This window comes from Primulina eburnea, chromosome 18 (assembly GCF_022965805.1).
Source record: "Primulina eburnea isolate SZY01 chromosome 18, ASM2296580v1, whole genome shotgun sequence".
NCBI lineage: Eukaryota > Viridiplantae > Streptophyta > Magnoliopsida > Lamiales > Gesneriaceae > Primulina > Primulina eburnea.
The window spans coordinates 3,023,956-3,042,759 of NC_133118.1; the positions used below are offsets into that span (position 1 = coordinate 3,023,956).

Below are 18,804 nucleotides of genomic sequence, written 5' to 3' on the forward strand. Positions count from 1 at the left end.
GCTGGAGCCCATCCTAGCCAAAGGGTGGCTCCGCCCCTGCTTCCAGCCCGGAGACAATCAACATACTTGCCGTGGGGCCAACGTTGGCGTGGACAAGCTCGTCCGAATACTATCCTCCGTCGGGTTTTTGATTGCCTTTTATCATACGACAAACGTCTGACTCAAATGGCTCAACCTGTGCTGAATTCAACATCTGACTTGAACTTGACTCAAATAAAGGTGTGCCACAAGTGGCAAGGGCCCTATTATGGCTCAACCTGTGCTGAATCATCTGACTTGAACTTGACTCAAATAAAAGTGTGCCACAAGTGGCAAGGACCCTATTATTGTAATTTTTTTTTCTTTTTTAACTGATTCCAATTATTGTATCTTGCAAACTGATACGAATCACGACATACACCTAAACAAAAAATATTTATAAATAAACTGGAAAAAATTACCTCTTCATATGTATGAAATGGTTAGTTACACAAAGAATACAGATCCAAGAAACATCATAACTACACGAAACAAATCAATAGGTAGGTAGAATACTGAGTGAGGGGAAGATATTGAAAAGGAGTGAATTTAATCCATTTTGCCTAAGATCAAATACAACAGAATTGGCTTCTTTCCTCCCATTTCAGAAAACAAAACCAGAATCAAGCATATGGAAACGCTACCTTTCGATCATCGAATATTGTTGAATTGCTTCTTTGTGTTCATTGTTAAGCTTATTTTGGAGTAGCATAAGTTCCATCTGCTCCAATTTCCCAGCTTCTGCTTCTCCTTCCCCAACTAGAATGTCTTGTTTCTGATTGCACGGTAGGAAGTCGTCTATCAGAACCAAAAACAGATTCAACGTCTAAAGAGTCATGATGTGGTACATCACTCCCTCTGCTACGTATATCTCCTTCAATATCTTCAATGTTACGACGCTGTGAGATCTTCAAAAGATCCCCACCAATGTCTAAATCGTCTTCCACCTTCATACGTCTATTCTCCCCTGTATTGCCATGTTCAGGATCCCGACTAGTGGGTGGAGGGGGTCTTTGGGGTGGTTCTTCATGTACAAATGCTCGGAAGTTGTTCTTTGATGGCTTGACCTTCGTACAGAATACTTCAAGAAAGTTATTGAAGCACCAGCGATCATATATGTTGATTCTGTTATCAGCTCTGTAACGGAAATTTTCATACGTTGTCTGCAGAAGGATGACAGATTCGGTGACTTGTATAGAAAAATTAGTTAACCATTTCAGTTCCTTCCGCAGCTAGATAAATAATTGAAAGCAACCTAAAAACAAAACAGGACACTGTTCAAACGAGAATTAATGGATGACCTGATTTGTGCCAATTAGATACAGATGAAAGCCGGTAAGTCCTCCAACGAACCACAGGGAAATAAAACAATAAGCCATGAGTGCCACAGATGCTGGAGATTCTTTCATTGCCTTCCATACAGTCCCATGGTGATCATCCATCAGTATCTTGATGTACAAAGCCGACATTGCAAACACATAGGTGCAAAGAAGTGCAGAGGAAGAAACAAAACAAAAGAAATATCGGTAGTTCCGCTGCAGAAGAAAGGATAGAAAAATAAAAATCCGTGAGACAACAAAGCATCATTCAATAGACAATGAAAGCTACAATCCACATGAAAGTAAAACAGTGAGAAATAAAGTAAACAGTCTTATGATGAAATGCCATACCAAGCCTATGCACTGGCCCACCCAAGGGCAATGATGATCGAAGCGCTCCACACAATTGTTGCAAATGGAGCAATGTGAACAGCGAGGAGGACGATAAAGCATGCAAGTGTCGCAATATTTAACTCGAACAGGGTGTCCATTAACCATAACTTCTTTAGTTCGGGGAAGCTGGAGGCTCGGTGTCTGCCGTCCACCAATCTCTACTGATGTTGAAGTGTCATAACGAAATTCTTCCTCTGGTGGATGCAAATTACGTGGCACAATACCTGGATCGCGAGCTGATGTAAGAAGAAGAAGCATCAACACCTAACAAAATTAATCATAATATCATTATACCCCAAGAAAATTTACATTAGTATGGAACAAGAATCAAGAGAATAGGACTGGAAAAAAAAAATCAATGCATGAAAAGTGGTTTGCATACTCAGGAAAGCAAAAATCTAAGGTGAGGGACTTGGCAAGCAAATTTGATTAGAATCATGTGACACGTACAAAAACTTTGTTTAAAGAAAAAAATTTGGTTCAACAACCTAGTATCGGTGCACCTGCATGTTAAAGTTGTACATTACCCTGAATTACACATTCCATATAAAAAACAAGCATTGGTAATTTAACCCAATATCCGTGTCACTTCATGATCAACCGCCATCAAACCAAGCACCAAAATCACAAGCTGCATATGAAATACTTTCAAAGCTTTGATGCAAGGGAAACACGGTACTATTGTTGCATGAAGAAGAAGAAATAGCAAGCATTCAAATGCTGATTCCTAGTACCCGTGTCAAACTCGGTACACAGTATTCCAACTTAGTTCAAGAACAGCAGATTTTCAAATTCCTCACCGCCCCTCAAGCAGCCAATTGTCAGTACGTGGGAGATCGAACTAAGCATCCCCAAGACAACAACGAGGTTTCAATGGTATAATTAATTAAGAATAAATTTGCTTTGTGGTCAAGCAAATCATATCAAACATGTGTGCTTTGTACAAATCGGTGGATGTAGATACGGACCCACATTTCGTTATTGCGGAAAACAAATATGACAGCTCGCAGACTGAAAGTAGGAAAATGCATTCATCGAAAAAAGTTTAAAGCATGCCAGAGTAGTTCAAGAAGTGTGTTAAATAAAGCAGTTAAGAAACTAACATAAATAGTAAACATGATTGCAGCTATCAGGATTGCATATCCTGCGCCATATGGAGAAAACTCATGGCGAAGATGCCTTGCAACAAAAACACAAAAGACAGCAACTGGGGCGATTATCAACAATAATGTGACAAGCAGTGACCTCGCATCAGGGCCAAAAATCATCCTCCCACCAAGCAAAAAGATCTGCAAGACAACATAAAGATGTTGCATCGATTTGCGTATACTTGACAAGGAGATAGTTATGGTATAGTAATAGATTAATAGTCACATTTACAATTATTACTCCATCAAACCTTCTTGGCCATTTTAAGATTTACAATTATCAGTACTTAAATTCAAGATCTTCTACAGGACCTGCTAGTGTAACATACAATAACTTCGCCAGTTCCTACTCACACGTTCGTGTATGGCAGATTCAGCACACTTCCTGGGGTAAATATTACACACGATTGCATGCAGTGCACGTCCCACTAGGACACCGGCATGCATACAAATATATAAGTCTCCTTCGGACACAGTCCCATCGCCTTTGGTGACAGCTATCAAAATCTAACTACCTCACCTACTTCATATCATCATCATTTGAGTCCTACTATCACCTAATACTCTTCAGTTATTTCCTATCTAGTCAAGTACTATATTTCATCATTATAAACCTTTGGCAAACTTATATATAAGCTTCAATAATTTGTATACTGCGAACTACTTCAGATCTATGGAACTGTTTGAGAAGTTCCACTCCATTATTTAAAGGGTTCTAGTTCTACCAAGTACTTCATAGGTTGGTTTAAGTATCCAAGGGATATTTATTTATTTCTCTTGCACTCCAAGAGTCAACTAGTCACAGATCCAAAATTTTCTTAACTAGGAGTATTTGATGGCAGTAAAAGACGATGATATTAATTGGAATCAAAAGAATGTTAATTTTTTTTATAAATCCCTGCTTAACTCATGGATCTTAGAAAAGGATCGAAGCAATTTTATTCGAATTTCAAAATCACTCTGATCTAAAATCCAAGGGTTTCTACATTTTTCAATATGAACCCCTTGTCCCCCAATTTCCTTTCAGAACCATAATTTTAATTGCAGACATGCAGTTCAAGTTGGCTGTAATTGAGTGAACAGAATTTTCAATAGATTTCGCAGACATTGGCACTTCAGTTTCTTTGTCACAATATTCGATACCGAACATTTGAAGCAGTAACGCACGCACGGGTTTGAAAATTCGCCAAATGAATAAGACAAAAAATTTGACAAAAAACTGCCAATCCCTGTCAACTACCATCCTCTAAAGAAGTAGATAATACGAAAGTAAAACAAATGTACGCTAGAGACTTGAATGTACCTGTGGTGATTAGCACTAAAATCAGAGAGAGAATCTAATTTTGGCATTTTGATATAATACATAAAGAAAATGCTGCCTTATGTAGTCCAACTTTCAGTTCTCATGGATCCAAAATCAAAAGCAAGCCTGAACATTTCTAAGATTACATTATTCAATACAACAAGAAATAGTTTTAAAAATAATGTAATCTAACTCTATGGAATTTCCAGGATTGTCAAAAATAACCACATGTATTTCGGTTTTCTTGCACAACTAGCCCACTCCAATTCAAAAACCAGAACCTTGATTGAGTCGAATATGCAACGACATTTGGCAAATTTATCTAAACTTCAAATTAATTAACTAGAATATCAAAATCTCTGGATTATTTTCTTGGAAAACACTCCAAATTTGTATATACTAGCATACATGGAGAAACATCAGCAACAAACCATGTAAAATAATGCGTATATGCCATATAACGGGTTTAATATGAAGACATATATGAACACTAAAATGCAAATTATTTGCCCCAAGGTAACATATCTTTAAAATAGCAGGATTTTGATCCAACATCCATTAAATACACCAATTTCTTTCACCTTTCTACGAACAAAAGGTCCATGACAATCGCATACAGTCATTCATATTAATGTCAACTACGGAAAAAATATACACTAGATCAACCTTTGACTACGAAGACCATTTAGTTGAACTGAGGTAGCAGATGCTAGAGACTGAGTTAAAATAATTTAATCCCTTTTCTCTTTTTTACATTTGGCATAAAATTGATGTTGCCTCACTGCTATGAGAAGGTAATCATTCAGTAGCACAAGTGATTTTCTGGAGTACATTAGGCTCAATTCGCTGTTAATTTCAACGCATGCATTAATATCTGATGGCATTTCTGGAGTGTGATAGATTTAATTTGTTGTTAATTTTATTACATGCATTAATATCTCATGGCTCGAAAGTGGAAATTCCAATATCATTCATCACGAGATCACTTCGAAACCATTATCAAGCAAAATTCATCATGCCAAAGAGAACGATGGTTAAGAGAATAGATATACTAAATGAATATGTTACTTCCTTATGTTGTCACGTCGGACATAGTTCACAAAACCACGTTGTCACATTTATTACTATATATAATATCAGCTGCAAAAAGAACCCAATTTCCTAGAGAAAGTAGGAACTAGGATACGTGAATATTTTACCACTACCACATCCACAAGCTTTACTGAATCTATAAAAGCTCGACACTCTAGACATACTGGGGAAAAATACCAAAAACAGCAATATGAAAATCTCTTTCCCGTCCCCAGCCAAGTCTACAACTTCTCAAATCCAACTTCCATTTGACACAAAAAGAAGTACAGAAGTGAAATTAGCATGCACAAAACACACCGCTTCTGATGCTATTGAACACCAACACCAATAATGTTAAAAAAAAAAAAAACCATAACCATAGTGTGTCAAGCTAAAAGCATATTAAAAAACCCAACAAGAAAAATACATCCAGAAGATTGGAGCACGAGCAAGCTCAATAAAAATGGCACAAAAGATATATCTCACATTATTCCCCTTCCAAACTTCGTGCGCACGCTTCGCCATCCAGAGAAATCGTTTCCAGAAAATAAATCCAGGACAGAATTAAACCTCGCCGCTGATCCCCCCTATGCTGTAAAGGAGTCAAAGATTCGAAACTCAAAAGGAATTGCTCATCCAATCAAGAATCCCTCTCTCTCACACACACACAGAGTGACACGTTGTGTGTAGCGTGTATAATTTCAGTTACTAAATTTGAAAATGTTCAGACTTTAATGACGATTCTTGAAATTTCAAAAGAAAGGAGTTTGAATTAGATAATCTTCATCGCTTTTCGTGATCCAATGACGAGAGGGAGTGGGGATTTTTTGGGATTTAGAAATTAGGGTTTTAAAATATTTTCGATTTGGAATGTTTGGGAAAAAAGAGTACTTAAGAGTTGGTTTAAATAATGACAGGTCAAATTATTTAATGCAACTATCTGAGTTCCACTTGGGTAGGAGGCAGAAGATCGTATAGAGATGTCAATGGGGCGGGTATGAGGTGGGTTTGGCTAAACCCAAGATCTTTTTCATGAAAAAAACTTGGACTCATTACCCGCCCCACCCCGGTTAGATATTCTTCGGACCCACCCCACCTCGAATACGAAACGAGGTCGGGTAGACCCATGAGATCCGTGAGACCCGAATTTTTTAAAATAAAAAAGTAATATTTCTTCTCACATGACTAAATTATGAAACATACAAGCCTCTAAATACAACATTGTGAAAAATTAATCCACGTTTTCGACCACACTTAATAATAACAAACAAATTATTTTCACGACATAAAAAATTATATAAAAAAAGAGTTGCTAACTCTTCAAAAAAATCTTGACATCTCCAAAAATAAGTCATAACATAATTTAAACAGATCAATATAAAATCAGTGAGTATGCAATATTTAAGTCTACTAAGATGAGGACCAACTATTCTTCCACTATTGCTAAAAACAGATTCAAATGCAACAGCTGACATAGGAATAGTTAAGATCTTTATGGTTGAGATGAGGTACTAAAAAAAATAAAAAATAAAACCCGAAAATATTTATATCTACATATATGGGACGGGTATAGGGCGGATATTATAGAACCCATGACCCACCCCATATCTGAATGGGTCTGAAAAATTGGACCCAAGACCCACCCTATGACCCATTTAGTATGCCCAAACCCACCCCATACACGCGGGTCCATTGTGGGTCTGGGTAAAACCCGGACCCATTGACATCCCTAGGACCATAAACAAATATAATCTAATTTAAATTTTTTTATTGTTTTTAAAATCAACGTAGAAGTTTGTTACAGTCGAATATCGAATCCGATATTGGAAACATTAAAATTATCTGATATTATTAATTTGATATTGATGTTTTTCTACCTGATCTATATGATAAAATTAAAGTTTATATTACACATATTAAATTTCACCTAAAAAATAAAGAGAAACAACAACTCCTTTTGAAGTACCGTATATGGTTTCGTTTTATGTTTATCTTAATTTTGTTTAAATGAATTTTAATGTGTGTAAAATATGTTTATTCTAGTCAAATTTGTTACGTAGTGTCAAATAAATAATATTCGATTATTTAGTGGTTTCGGACTAAAAAAAATAAAAAAACAAAAAATTGAAATTAATATATGAAAACTAAATTTTGATAAATTAGTGACTAAAACTAAGAAAATATCAATTTTTCCTAGTTATTGAATTTTGTACCAATTTTGGGAAATTAATTGAATGGTGCTAAAGGTAACTTAAAGTGTCTTCCTTTGACTTGTGGAATAGTATACATACAAAAAAATATACTTTGGATATTCGACTATGATTATTTGAAATGCTTGGTTCCTCGAAATGAAGTAAATTTTGGATTTTTGTATTATTATTCTAGAACTTGTGATTTTAGGAATCGTTCTGCTTATTAATTTTATAATATTTTTGTCTATTTCCTTTAATCTTGAATTAGACAATGGTGTAGATGAATTGTTAGAAATCCATGACATGCCATATATATGTATATATGTATATATATTTTCACACAAAAATCACATTCTTTCAATTCTAAATTTCTATGCACTCAATCACTTATTTGCTATTATTTTTCAATCCATTTGCTATTATTTGCTGTACATTCACTAAATTTTATTTCAATGACTTCGTTTTCAAATCGTAATGCCCATGGTGGTGATGGAAGTGCGTGGCGGTGTGTGTCTCCATTGGAATTTGGTGAAGAGTTTGGCTACATTTTCGACTTTGATGATGAGAGCTATGGAACTCCGCAAAGAAGGTGGTGGGAATATTCGGACATCGTTTGTGAGGACTCGGATTTTGGAAGCAAATCAGGCGAACAATAAATCTCAGGACTTTTAGCTCAAGCTTGTAAAATTAAAATTTCAACAATTGGACTTAAAATTCCAGCTCAAGATATGCAAAATCCAGTATAAAGGAGCTCGAGACGTCGCAAAATCACAAGGACCGAAGTGTAGCCACTCGGAACGCTAACCCTTAGCTCATGAACTCTTCTACCTAGTTCAATGAAGGTCGTCCATACTGTCCTAAATGGCCAAAATGCAGCATGAATAGGAGCTGGAATATGGACGTAATAATGATGCAAGAAGTGGCCATTGAGTGCTCCAATGAGACCTTTGGTTATGGATAAAGTTTTGACCAATTGATGGCGAATTGGGCACTAAGTTATCGATCATCTTGGAGTGCCAGAATTCAGCCTATAAATACTGCATACATGCTACTACAAATCCACAACAACATAAAAAGAAGCTACCAAAAACGTGCATATGTGCTGCCGAAATTTGCAAAGAATTCGGCCATCCTCAAGCACTACCATCCTCAACCAAACAAGGATATTGTGCTCGTTACTTTTGGGTGTAGTTAGGTGATATTCTAAGGAATTGTGCTGTCCATTTACCTAACGAAAGTCGAACCAAGCATCATTTGAGTTCGAGCCAAAGAAGCCAAGCAATCGGCCATTGTTCAACAGATACAACCATCCGATTATCAGCAGATTTTTGGAGCCATTTTTCTACCCCGATTACAGCATTCCAGTGGTGTATATGAAGAAATATCACACTCAAACACTATCTCAAGGCACTGTCCAAATCATGCCCAAGTATTTCGCCAAAGTTCGCCCAAAATCCAAGCAAGTTCGAATCGCACTAGTTCGATCGTGTAGCTGCCATATTCCTATGTTCAAGCAAGGATTGTGCAACATATACTCAACATTCTAAGGTTTTGTCCTATTCGGAAATCATGTTCGAGCACTACCCAAACCATGGTTCGCCAGAACGGTTGTGGTGCTTGGAACGGCAACGACCGTTCCAGTTCCAATGTTATGTTGCGGAACGGTTGTATAAAAAATTAATAAATTCAAAAAATTGGTAAAAAAAAATGTAAATATAAATTACATCATACTAAAAAATAAAATATATAAAGTTATTACAAATTAATAGATCAATACAAAACTATTTTACAATAATAGCACAATAAGAAAATACACACTAAAAATTATAACATACCAAAGCTAATACCATGAAGAGTGACGCGGAGGAGCGAGATCATTGTTATATTCTTCATCACTATCTCGTAGATTAAATTGATTTCGAACATTTGGATATTGACGTGATTGTCCATATGGATATTGATTAGATTGAGATGACGAAATATCATTAGAATGGGATGATTGATTTTGTGATAGTGTTTCGTCACGACGATTATAGTATCCGAATCCACGATACACAGTAGAACTATCAGCTGTACTTGAAGATCTATACTCGGGACCATGACGTCCAACACCACGCCATATAGATGATGAAGATTCATTGTATTTATCACCAATATACTGAGACGACCCATAATCAAATCTACGATGTCTAAATTCCATGTGTACCAGATGTTGAAAAATCAAATGATCTATCAAAAGAATCGTGTGTGGAATTATAATTACCCTGATATCCATATCGACGATGTCCGCATGTGCGCGACTTCCCATGGATTTAAAACCGTCGCCGATTTCTGGTAAAACCGTCGCTAATAGCGACAGTTCAAAACAAATCCGTCGCAACTTGCGTTCCGTTCCGCCCGTTCCGTTCCGCTTTCCCGTTATGCGGCCGATAAAACGCCACATAACGCCGCTACAATATAATAAACGATTTGGCCTGGAACTTTGGAACGGTGGCCACCGTTCCCGTTCTGTTCCGCCCGTTATGCGGCCGTTCCGGCGAACCATGACCCAAACCCTTGTCGAGTCCTATCCGAAAATTTCTTAGGAACCATCGAAGTTTCGATAAAGTTTATACAGCAAGTTCAAAACAACTGTAAATGGGATTATGTATTGTTTTAAAGTTTGATATATGATATAAAATTTGATCAACTACTCTACGTTTTTCTTTCATATACATTTCAATATGTTTTGTTATGCATACTTTTGCTCAGTTCCAGTCCGTTTCATCTATTTCATTCTGATTTGATATGTTCGATCCGCCTCATTTGATCGAAGTGATATGTCTATTTGTTACGATTCAAATACTGACGCATCGGGAAAGTCTATGAGGAAAAAAACCCAAGAAAGAGTCTGTCTATGATAAAATGCCTCAGAGGGACCTTGGATGCGAGAAAAGACCCAGAGAGGGCCCATTTAAGGAGAAGACCCCAGAGGTAGCCTAAGATCAAGGATAACCCATGGTCATTATTATAATGACATGTGTTCAGTATGTGATTCTGATTTGATAAAACTTTGTTATGTTAAGATTTTATTTTATTTGATATGATCTGATCGTTTTATACAATATAAATTATGAACTCTGTATGTTCTGTTTTCGATTTATGTTCTAAAAAATGATCACTTTAAGTCAATAGGCTAATAAGGAGTTATGTTCTAAGATTTTATATTTATTTTAAGTTTTGAGCTAGTAATCGTGATAATTTCAAGAAAAAAAAAATTAAGTATCAATACTCAAATATTCAATGCCAATTTTATTCAATGTACTATGGTGGATTTCAACATCATTCTAGGAATGAATTGGTTAGACAAGAATCATGTAAATGGTTGATTGTGAGGTAAGAATGCCAAATTCCAAACCAAGAATAAATCGTATTTTATGGCAAGGCCAAGGAACATAAATCTCTCCTTTCGGCCTCCCAGACCTAGAAAGCTATGAAGTATGATGAAGAAGTCTACCTAGCAGTATTGAGAGAAGTAAAAGAAGGAATCGAGCTCAAGCTATAAAATAATCTAGTGGTGCGAGAGTTTTCAAAAGTTTTTCTGGAATCATATTTGGAATTATCTCGGACTGCGAAATAGAATTTGAAATTAACTTAATAATTAGTTATACACTAATATCTAAGGCACCTTATCGAATGAGTGCAACTGAACTCAAGGAGATAAAAGAACAACTCCAAGATCTGTTGAACAAGAAACAAATCAGACCAAGTGCCTCTTTTTGGGGAGCTCCGGTCTTATTTGTAAATAAGAAAAGTGAAAGTACAAGATTGTGTATTGACCAACAAATAACACAATAAGATCATAATCAAGAACAAATATCATATTCCAAGAATAGATGAACATTCGATCAGTTAAAAGGAGCAATATCTTTTCAAAGATCGATCTAAGGTCGGGCTACCACCAACTGAAGGCCAATGTAGATGATAATCCTAAAACAGCTTTCAAAACAATATATGGACAATATGAGTTCATGATAACTCCTTTTGGTCTGACAAATGCTCCGACATCATTCATAGACCTCATGAATGGAGTGTTCAAGACATTCCTTAACAAGTTTGTGGTAGTATTTATTGATTATATTCTTGCGTATTCACCAAGTGAGAAAAACCATAAGAAACATCTTCGACTCACTTTACAGATGCTCAAAGAAAAATAATTATACGCTAAATTCAAGCAGTGTTAATTTTGGCTAAAAAGCATTACATTATTGGGCCATATAATCTCTTAAATGGGCATATCAGTGGATCACAAGAAGGTGAAAGTAATCATGGAGTGTCCTTGAACAAAAACTGGAATAGAAATTCGAAGTTTTCTGGGATTAGTCGGCTATTGAAGTAAAAAGCAAGTAAAAAGCACATACTCTGTTTGTGTTTACTATTGAATTGCTTTTAATGAAGGATGGAAATTCAAAAATGTCAACACTCAGAAATTAATTAGAAACTTTGTTAAAAAAATAATTCTTAACATAACATATACTCAAAAATAATTAAAAGTTTTAATCAAAATTTACTCATCTAATTTATGAAAAAAATTGATTTTTTGAAAAATATTTATTTATTCTTTTAAAAAATTTATAAACAAATTAATATAAAATTTTTAAAATATTTTCCATTATTTTTATTAGTTACATTTTCATTCACCTAAGATAAAGATGTCAATTTAACGACAGAATATTGTTATCCTTATTTGAATGTTATCACAGATGATATAAACATTTTTATATAATAATTTTTGTAATAGTATTTAAAATCTAAATATATTTATTGTATTGTATAGATAATTAAAAATATTTATTCATATACTAATGATTACTAATTTAAATGTGAAATAGAAATATAATTATAATTTTGCAGTGGGGGGGGGGGGGGGGGGGGTGTTAACCCACCCATTAACCGCAATTAAAGCCACAAATATAATATATATATATATATATATATATATATATATATATATATATATATATATTTTAAATACTCTTGTGTCATAGCTAAAATTGAACTTTTATTTTTATAGCTCTATATATATGTATGTAGGTTTGCATAAAATGTAGAATAAAAAGGCAACATCTTTAGATAATAATAATAATAATAATAATAATAATAATAATAATAGATAGATAGAGTTGCAGTCTCACGAATATTTATTCATAAGACGAGTCAATCATATTCATATATATAATATAAAGTAATACTTCTGACATAAAAATTAATATTTCTCATGAGTGACTCAAATAAAATATACGTATCACAAAATTGATCCGTGAGAGCGTAAGTTTTTGTATAAAATAGATAGTTGAATCGTTAAAACACGCACATACGAAACACTATCAAACAAATTATGGAAAACAAAACAAATTCAAGAAACCAAAACTTCATGAAAGTTCATCTCATATCTTCTTACCAAACTGCAAAGGACTAGGATTAACAAGGACATCATTCTGAATATCCTCATTTTCCTCGAATGCAGCCACATATTTTTCATCGAGAATCAGCCATGCTTCAACCCCATCACCAAACCTTGTATCCATTAATGTCACACTATTAGCCATCATCGCTGGTGAATCCCCGCTCACAAAACTTGATATCCAAATAGGCTTCCCCCAACCAAAGTCCACACCATACAAACCAAACTTACACCAACTGCTAAAAGCCAAGCAATTAGCTCCCTCCGGCAGCACTTTTCTTGTCTCTTCAAGATTCTCATAAAATCCATTATTTTGGAGAACTTTTATGAACCCGTTGTCGATTTTCCTCACCGCCCTTCTCACTTCACTTGCCAAATCTTTCAAATTTGTGTCGGCTGGGCTGTTGCATTGAGCTGCTGTCAGCCATAAGAAGTTGCCGAAACTCTCGTCCGGTAGAGCCGGATCAGCTCTTCTTCTCAAGTTTACTGGATGCGTGAGTATAAAGGGCTTCTCGAGATCAGATTTATCAGCAAACACTTTCATGTAACATTTCCAAATGAAGGCGGATACGACCTCGATGCTCGTAGGGGATGATGCATCGGAACTTGCTGATCTTGCCTTAAGCTTGGCTATAACCGAGGCGTCGAATAAATATCTCCTTGTGACATATTTCCCTAACCTTAAAAACTTGAAAAAATCGTGACAAAACAGCTTTGATTCCCTTTCCATCGTATCTATCGATGGAAAAAGATCCCGTCCTATAAACTTTGGGCATATTTCTTCACCGGTGGAACGAGCAGCAGCAGCCCAACCTCGAAAGAAAGCAGAGACAGTCATCCCATCCGCTACATTATGTGCAACTACTATACTTATAGCCATTCCACCACATTCAAAACAGTTCATTTGATCCCAGAGACATGATCCCCCGGCTTTGCCGTATCGAACTTAAATTCGATCGGAAGAAACTTAGTGATCACCAGCAAATCGGGCCGGCTTAGAAAATCTTGAAGATTCCCTCTAACTTTGGCTACAAAAAAGGGAATCCCTTCGTCGTTGCAACGAACAGAAAGATCATCGTTGATTATCCCTGCGAACGGGTAAAAGCGAGTCAAGTTTAAAGAGAGGGATTCCTTTAGGATATGGATTTTTTGGGAAGTATCTGAATCTGATTCAGGAAGAAAATAAAGGACTGCCGGGAAGAAAGTCGAGGGAATGATCTGATCTAAGAGGGAAAATCTGTAGATTTTGAGTGGATGAGGTGTGGGAGAAGAGGGCTTCACTTTTTCTCTTGAAATTATTTCTACTTCCATTGCTGTGTGTATTTTTATATGTAAAAACTTAGATCATGCATATATATACACACACACAGACATATGCGTTCTTGTGTTTCTTGTTTAAGCAGAAAGAAAACGGAGGAAACTTCAAAATTCTAAGCATCGACCAAACTTTTTTTTTTTTTTTTTCAAAATTTAATTGATCAAATCATATTTTGAGCAAGTCTATAGCATATGGTCTTATGTGGATTTATATATAAGTGAAACGAGTCGACTCAATCCATATATTTGAAAAATAACATTATTCACATGAAAATAATAATTTTTTATGAGTCGAGTCAGATTAGAAAAAACACAAACTTGTATGAGACGGTTTCACGGGTCGTATTTTGTGAGACAGATCTCTTATTTGGGTCATCCATGAAAAAGTATTACTTTTTATGCTAAGAGCATTAATTTTTATTGTGAATATCGGTAAAGTTGACATGTCTCACAGAGATCGTCTCACAAGAAACTTACTATCGAAAAAATATATCATAAAATTGAATTATGAGATTATTTGTTTTTATATTATTTTTTTAGTTTGATAAAGAGTTTGTTATAATATACATATTAAAATTATTGCAGTTGAATGGGTAAACACTGTGAACCGTTCTATGACAATCGTTAACTGTTTGTACATTGTCTTGGAATCTTCCAACCTTCTCTCCTTTCTGTGAGCTTTTTGTTGTTTATGTAACAAACGGCATATTATAATAAAATATTTTAATTTTATATTACAAACATCATCTTCCCTAAAATTCGGATCTGAACTAGTTTTGGAAGCTCGAAAATTTTAAAATTATGATTTATTGTTGGAATCAGTAGGTGGAAGTTTCGGTGTTTTTTTTCCCTCTAATCTAAAAAGAGTACTTCTTGTTTAATTTATAACATTAATGCAGCCAAATAAATAACATTAACACGAATTGAGAAGAAGAAGGTATGTCGAATTCGAATGCGCAAATCCGAGTTCACGGCTGATGTTTCAACAAATATAAAGATCTAACTTTGAGGATTGTTACTTGCATAAAAAAAATACAGTTAAAAATATCGAGATAACTGTTTCTGCTGCTCGGCAGCGTGCGAGCAGGCGTGCGTCCCTGCGCGCACAGACGCGTCCCTTCGAGTTTTTCTGTGTTTTTCTGACATTTTTTTCATTCCTTTGGCATTGTTTGATGCTTGCGATCAGTTACAATGGCCAAAGGACATCTCTATGAATGAAAGATTATGTCTTTTTCACATGAAAAACATTATATGTTTGATAATTTGAAAATCAAACATAACATACACAACATATCATTAGCATATTGTCTTCTTCCTTCTTCTTTAAGAGACAGTTCCATTCATTTCTTTGTGATAGAACTTGAGTATTTGAGTGCTCATTATTCAAGTGTTGTAGTTGTATCTTGGGAGAAAATTACCATCAACCTCTAACACATTGTGAGGGGCAAATTCTTCTTAAGAAGAAAGTGATCAACACTTGCCTCTACAAAGCCGTTCATTTCTTTTCTTCTTTCTTTCCTCTCATATTTGAATACCACAAACAACAGTAACGACAAAAATCTTTCGACGCTCTAATCAGCTATCATCCTATTATATTATTCCTAGAAAACAAGATGACATCAAGATCAATAGTTAATTTATTGGTATTTTTGTTTGGTAGTTGTCACATCAACTCTATCAATTGTCCTTAGGAAATATATAAAATGCAATCGATCATGTATTATACCATTGTTCGGGTGTGGTTAACAACGTATAACTAACTCATCGAGTGATTGTGATTCTCGTCGAATTTAAATCTCTCCTACATTTAATTTTCATTATAGTGGAAGTAAATAGACTTTATCTTTTCAATTTTCTTGTTAATATGATTTCAAAAAAAATATCTTGTTAATTTATGAAATTAAAATAAAAATTAGAAAAAATATATCAAAAATATGAGTAGGTTTCATATGAAATGATCTTACAAATATAGATATATGAAATGGGCCGACGCGGTTCATACTTGGAATGAAAAATAATACTTTTGATATTAAAAAATAATATTTTCATGAACAAACAACTCAATTCACTTACACCTCCGCACAAGATAAAACAACTATATAGCCAAACAAATTATACAAACACAAAATTCCTTTAACCAAGTCGAGAAATAAACGCTTAAACTGTAATTAAATATCAGTTTTGGTCTGTTATCTTTGTTATTTTTGCAATATTAGTCATTTTCTGACTTGGCGCCGATGTGGTGCCTACGACATGGAGTTGAGATGTAAGTGTTGCATCAGTACTTCCTATTTAAAATTACTAAAATCGTCAAAAATTGAAAGAAGCAGAACTAAAACTGAATTGGGCAAAATAAAGGACCAAAATCGTAAGATTTCTCTGTTAATATTATACGTGGTTTCTAGAAAAGATATATGTATTGATGACATAAATTACTTTCATCCCGTGATTGACTCACATTACTCCGTTAAGTTATTTTTTGAAGATGGGTACATGATTGATTATCTAACAGTTAAAATTATCTATTTTAGGGAAGTTTTACAAAATTTGATCTTCTATATATGTAATTTAGTTGTAGTGGAATAATTGAACATGGTGATTCCTTGTATGATGAACTTTGTCTCTTACACGGCCATGGAATCTTCAAACTAGAGCAAGGCATCTCTAATTGTTTATTATGTAAACGGCACCTGATCAAAATTTATATATATTTCATTCGTGATTATGTTATCGGTCAAATCGTAGTTCTAGTCCACTGAATTTCATTTTTTTATTTTTGGTTGTATTTCATAGGAAAATGATGATGTAACATTAGAATATGATAACGTGACGCCGGACATTGCTGGCGTGTCCGATGTCACATTAACATTATCAGAATCAAAAAATGAAAAATGTACAAGTCATCAAAAAAAAATTATCTTTTTTTTACTCTAAATTTAAAAACATTATTATTATTATTATTATTATTATTATTATTATTATTATTATTATTATTCTTATTTTTTATGAAATATAAATATACCCAATTTGTGATTTTTTTTCCTGATCAATACGTTCTCCATTTATTTCCCGGCACTAATTTAATTAAAATGTATTTCGAAGATTTCTTACAAAGTAAATAATACAATGTACGCAATTACTTGTCTCGAAACACTAAAAATATGTTTAGATTTAAAAAAAAAAAATATTAAGAAAATATGATGATAATGAGTTATTTTATCACTAGACCATAAGTTACAGCTGTTAGGCAAGACACGGTTTTATTTCTACATACTTGTGGCAGCGTAGGGTACAACAACATGACTTCTAATAGGCCAAACTATTAGGCTCATGAGTCCAGAGAGGTCCATGTGTAACTGATGGTGCTTTCTAATATCAATTCAAGATCATTCTAACACTTTTCCTACTGTCAGTCTTGTCCCAGCAGAGACATTGTTATCCGTTAAGATTTGATGTCACTATTTTATAGTCTACCTAGCCAACCAGATCAAGTGGTTCTACATCAGCAGCTTGACGCACGATAATTTTCCAGATGTCGCTCATCTCAATGCTACTCTCACTCGTCCACACTTAACTCCACATATTATTTTAAAAATATACTTGCTTTCAATCCAAATCAAAACCAATTTATACATTATTTAATTTTTTTAAAAAAAAAAAATCACTCTGTCAGATGGAGATTAAGCCTAATGCCCAAGTAACCCGTCTTGATCAAGCCGAAAATAGAGATGGCCATAGGAAGAACATGGGCCGGGTCCATTAGGGTTTGAGAACCGATCCATTAAAATTTTAAAATTTAAATTCATACCCAACAATTGTTATACCCGAAGTTTAATCAGTTATATTTATATAACAAAAATTAAACAAGACAATAAATATTTGAATAATTACCTAAAAATAAGGAATGATATAAAATTTGTCAAACAATATAGCAGTCTATATTACTATAAAAATAGAATTAAAAATATATTTATCATTTGTATTATTCCACAAACAACGACGAAGACACTATAAAGATTTTAGAAATAAAAAAATATAATATAATAATATATTTAAAGTATAAACGAGTCAAGTCCTACAAGACATATCACCTGACCTGCACCCATTGAGTCACAAAAGTCGTCAAAACTCTGAATTGAATACATCTAATTTAATGTCCATACTCGAATCAATATCCATTTCAGCACACTTGTACCCGTTATACGCGAACCTATTCATTCTTAAATTCGAAATGAAAACAAAAAAAATTTATTAATTACTAACCTTCATTAATATTTCCCTACATAGTTTCGTCTTTCATATACATTTCCTGACTTAAAATTAGTGAGAAAATTATACCGGTTCAAGTGAATTAACAGACCAAACCAAATATATTCGAAAATTCAGTTTGGTTAATTCAAACGGTTTTAATTAAAGTTCGATCCATAAAATTTTCATATTTTGGGTATGATAAACAAATCGACTTGAGTAAAACATCAAGAAAAATTTAAAGTTTGAATTTGAGATCAAATAATTGAGCTCTTATATAAGCATAAAATATTTAATTATTTGATCTCAAATTCAAACTTTAAATTTTTCTTGATGTTTTACTCAAGTCGAT

General features: G+C 34.2%; 2 protein-coding genes across 2 annotated transcripts; both read right to left on the reverse strand.

The window, feature by feature from the left end:
- Positions 1 to 411: 411 nt before the first annotated feature.
- On the reverse strand, positions 412 to 6,134 carry LOC140819456 (protein S-acyltransferase 8-like). The gene is made up of 5 exons (XM_073179559.1): positions 5,739 to 6,134; positions 2,834 to 3,019; positions 1,689 to 1,994; positions 1,320 to 1,553; positions 412 to 1,181 (listed from the first exon to the last, which is right to left on the reverse strand). Exons 1-5 carry the CDS (start codon positions 5,775 to 5,777, stop codon positions 714 to 716), a joined length of 1,233 nt encoding a protein of 410 aa, XP_073035660.1. The 5' UTR covers positions 5,778 to 6,134; the 3' UTR covers positions 412 to 713.
- Positions 6,135 to 12,792: 6,658 nt separating this feature from the next.
- Positions 12,793 to 14,204, reverse strand: LOC140820185 (epi-neemfruitin B 7-O-acetyltransferse L7AT-like). Its single transcript, XM_073180510.1, has 2 exons — positions 13,821 to 14,204; positions 12,793 to 13,788 (listed from the first exon to the last, which is right to left on the reverse strand). Exons 1-2 carry the CDS (start codon positions 14,196 to 14,198, stop codon positions 12,871 to 12,873), a joined length of 1,296 nt encoding a protein of 431 aa, XP_073036611.1. The 5' UTR covers positions 14,199 to 14,204; the 3' UTR covers positions 12,793 to 12,870.
- Between the last annotated feature and the right edge of the window lie 4,600 nt (positions 14,205 to 18,804).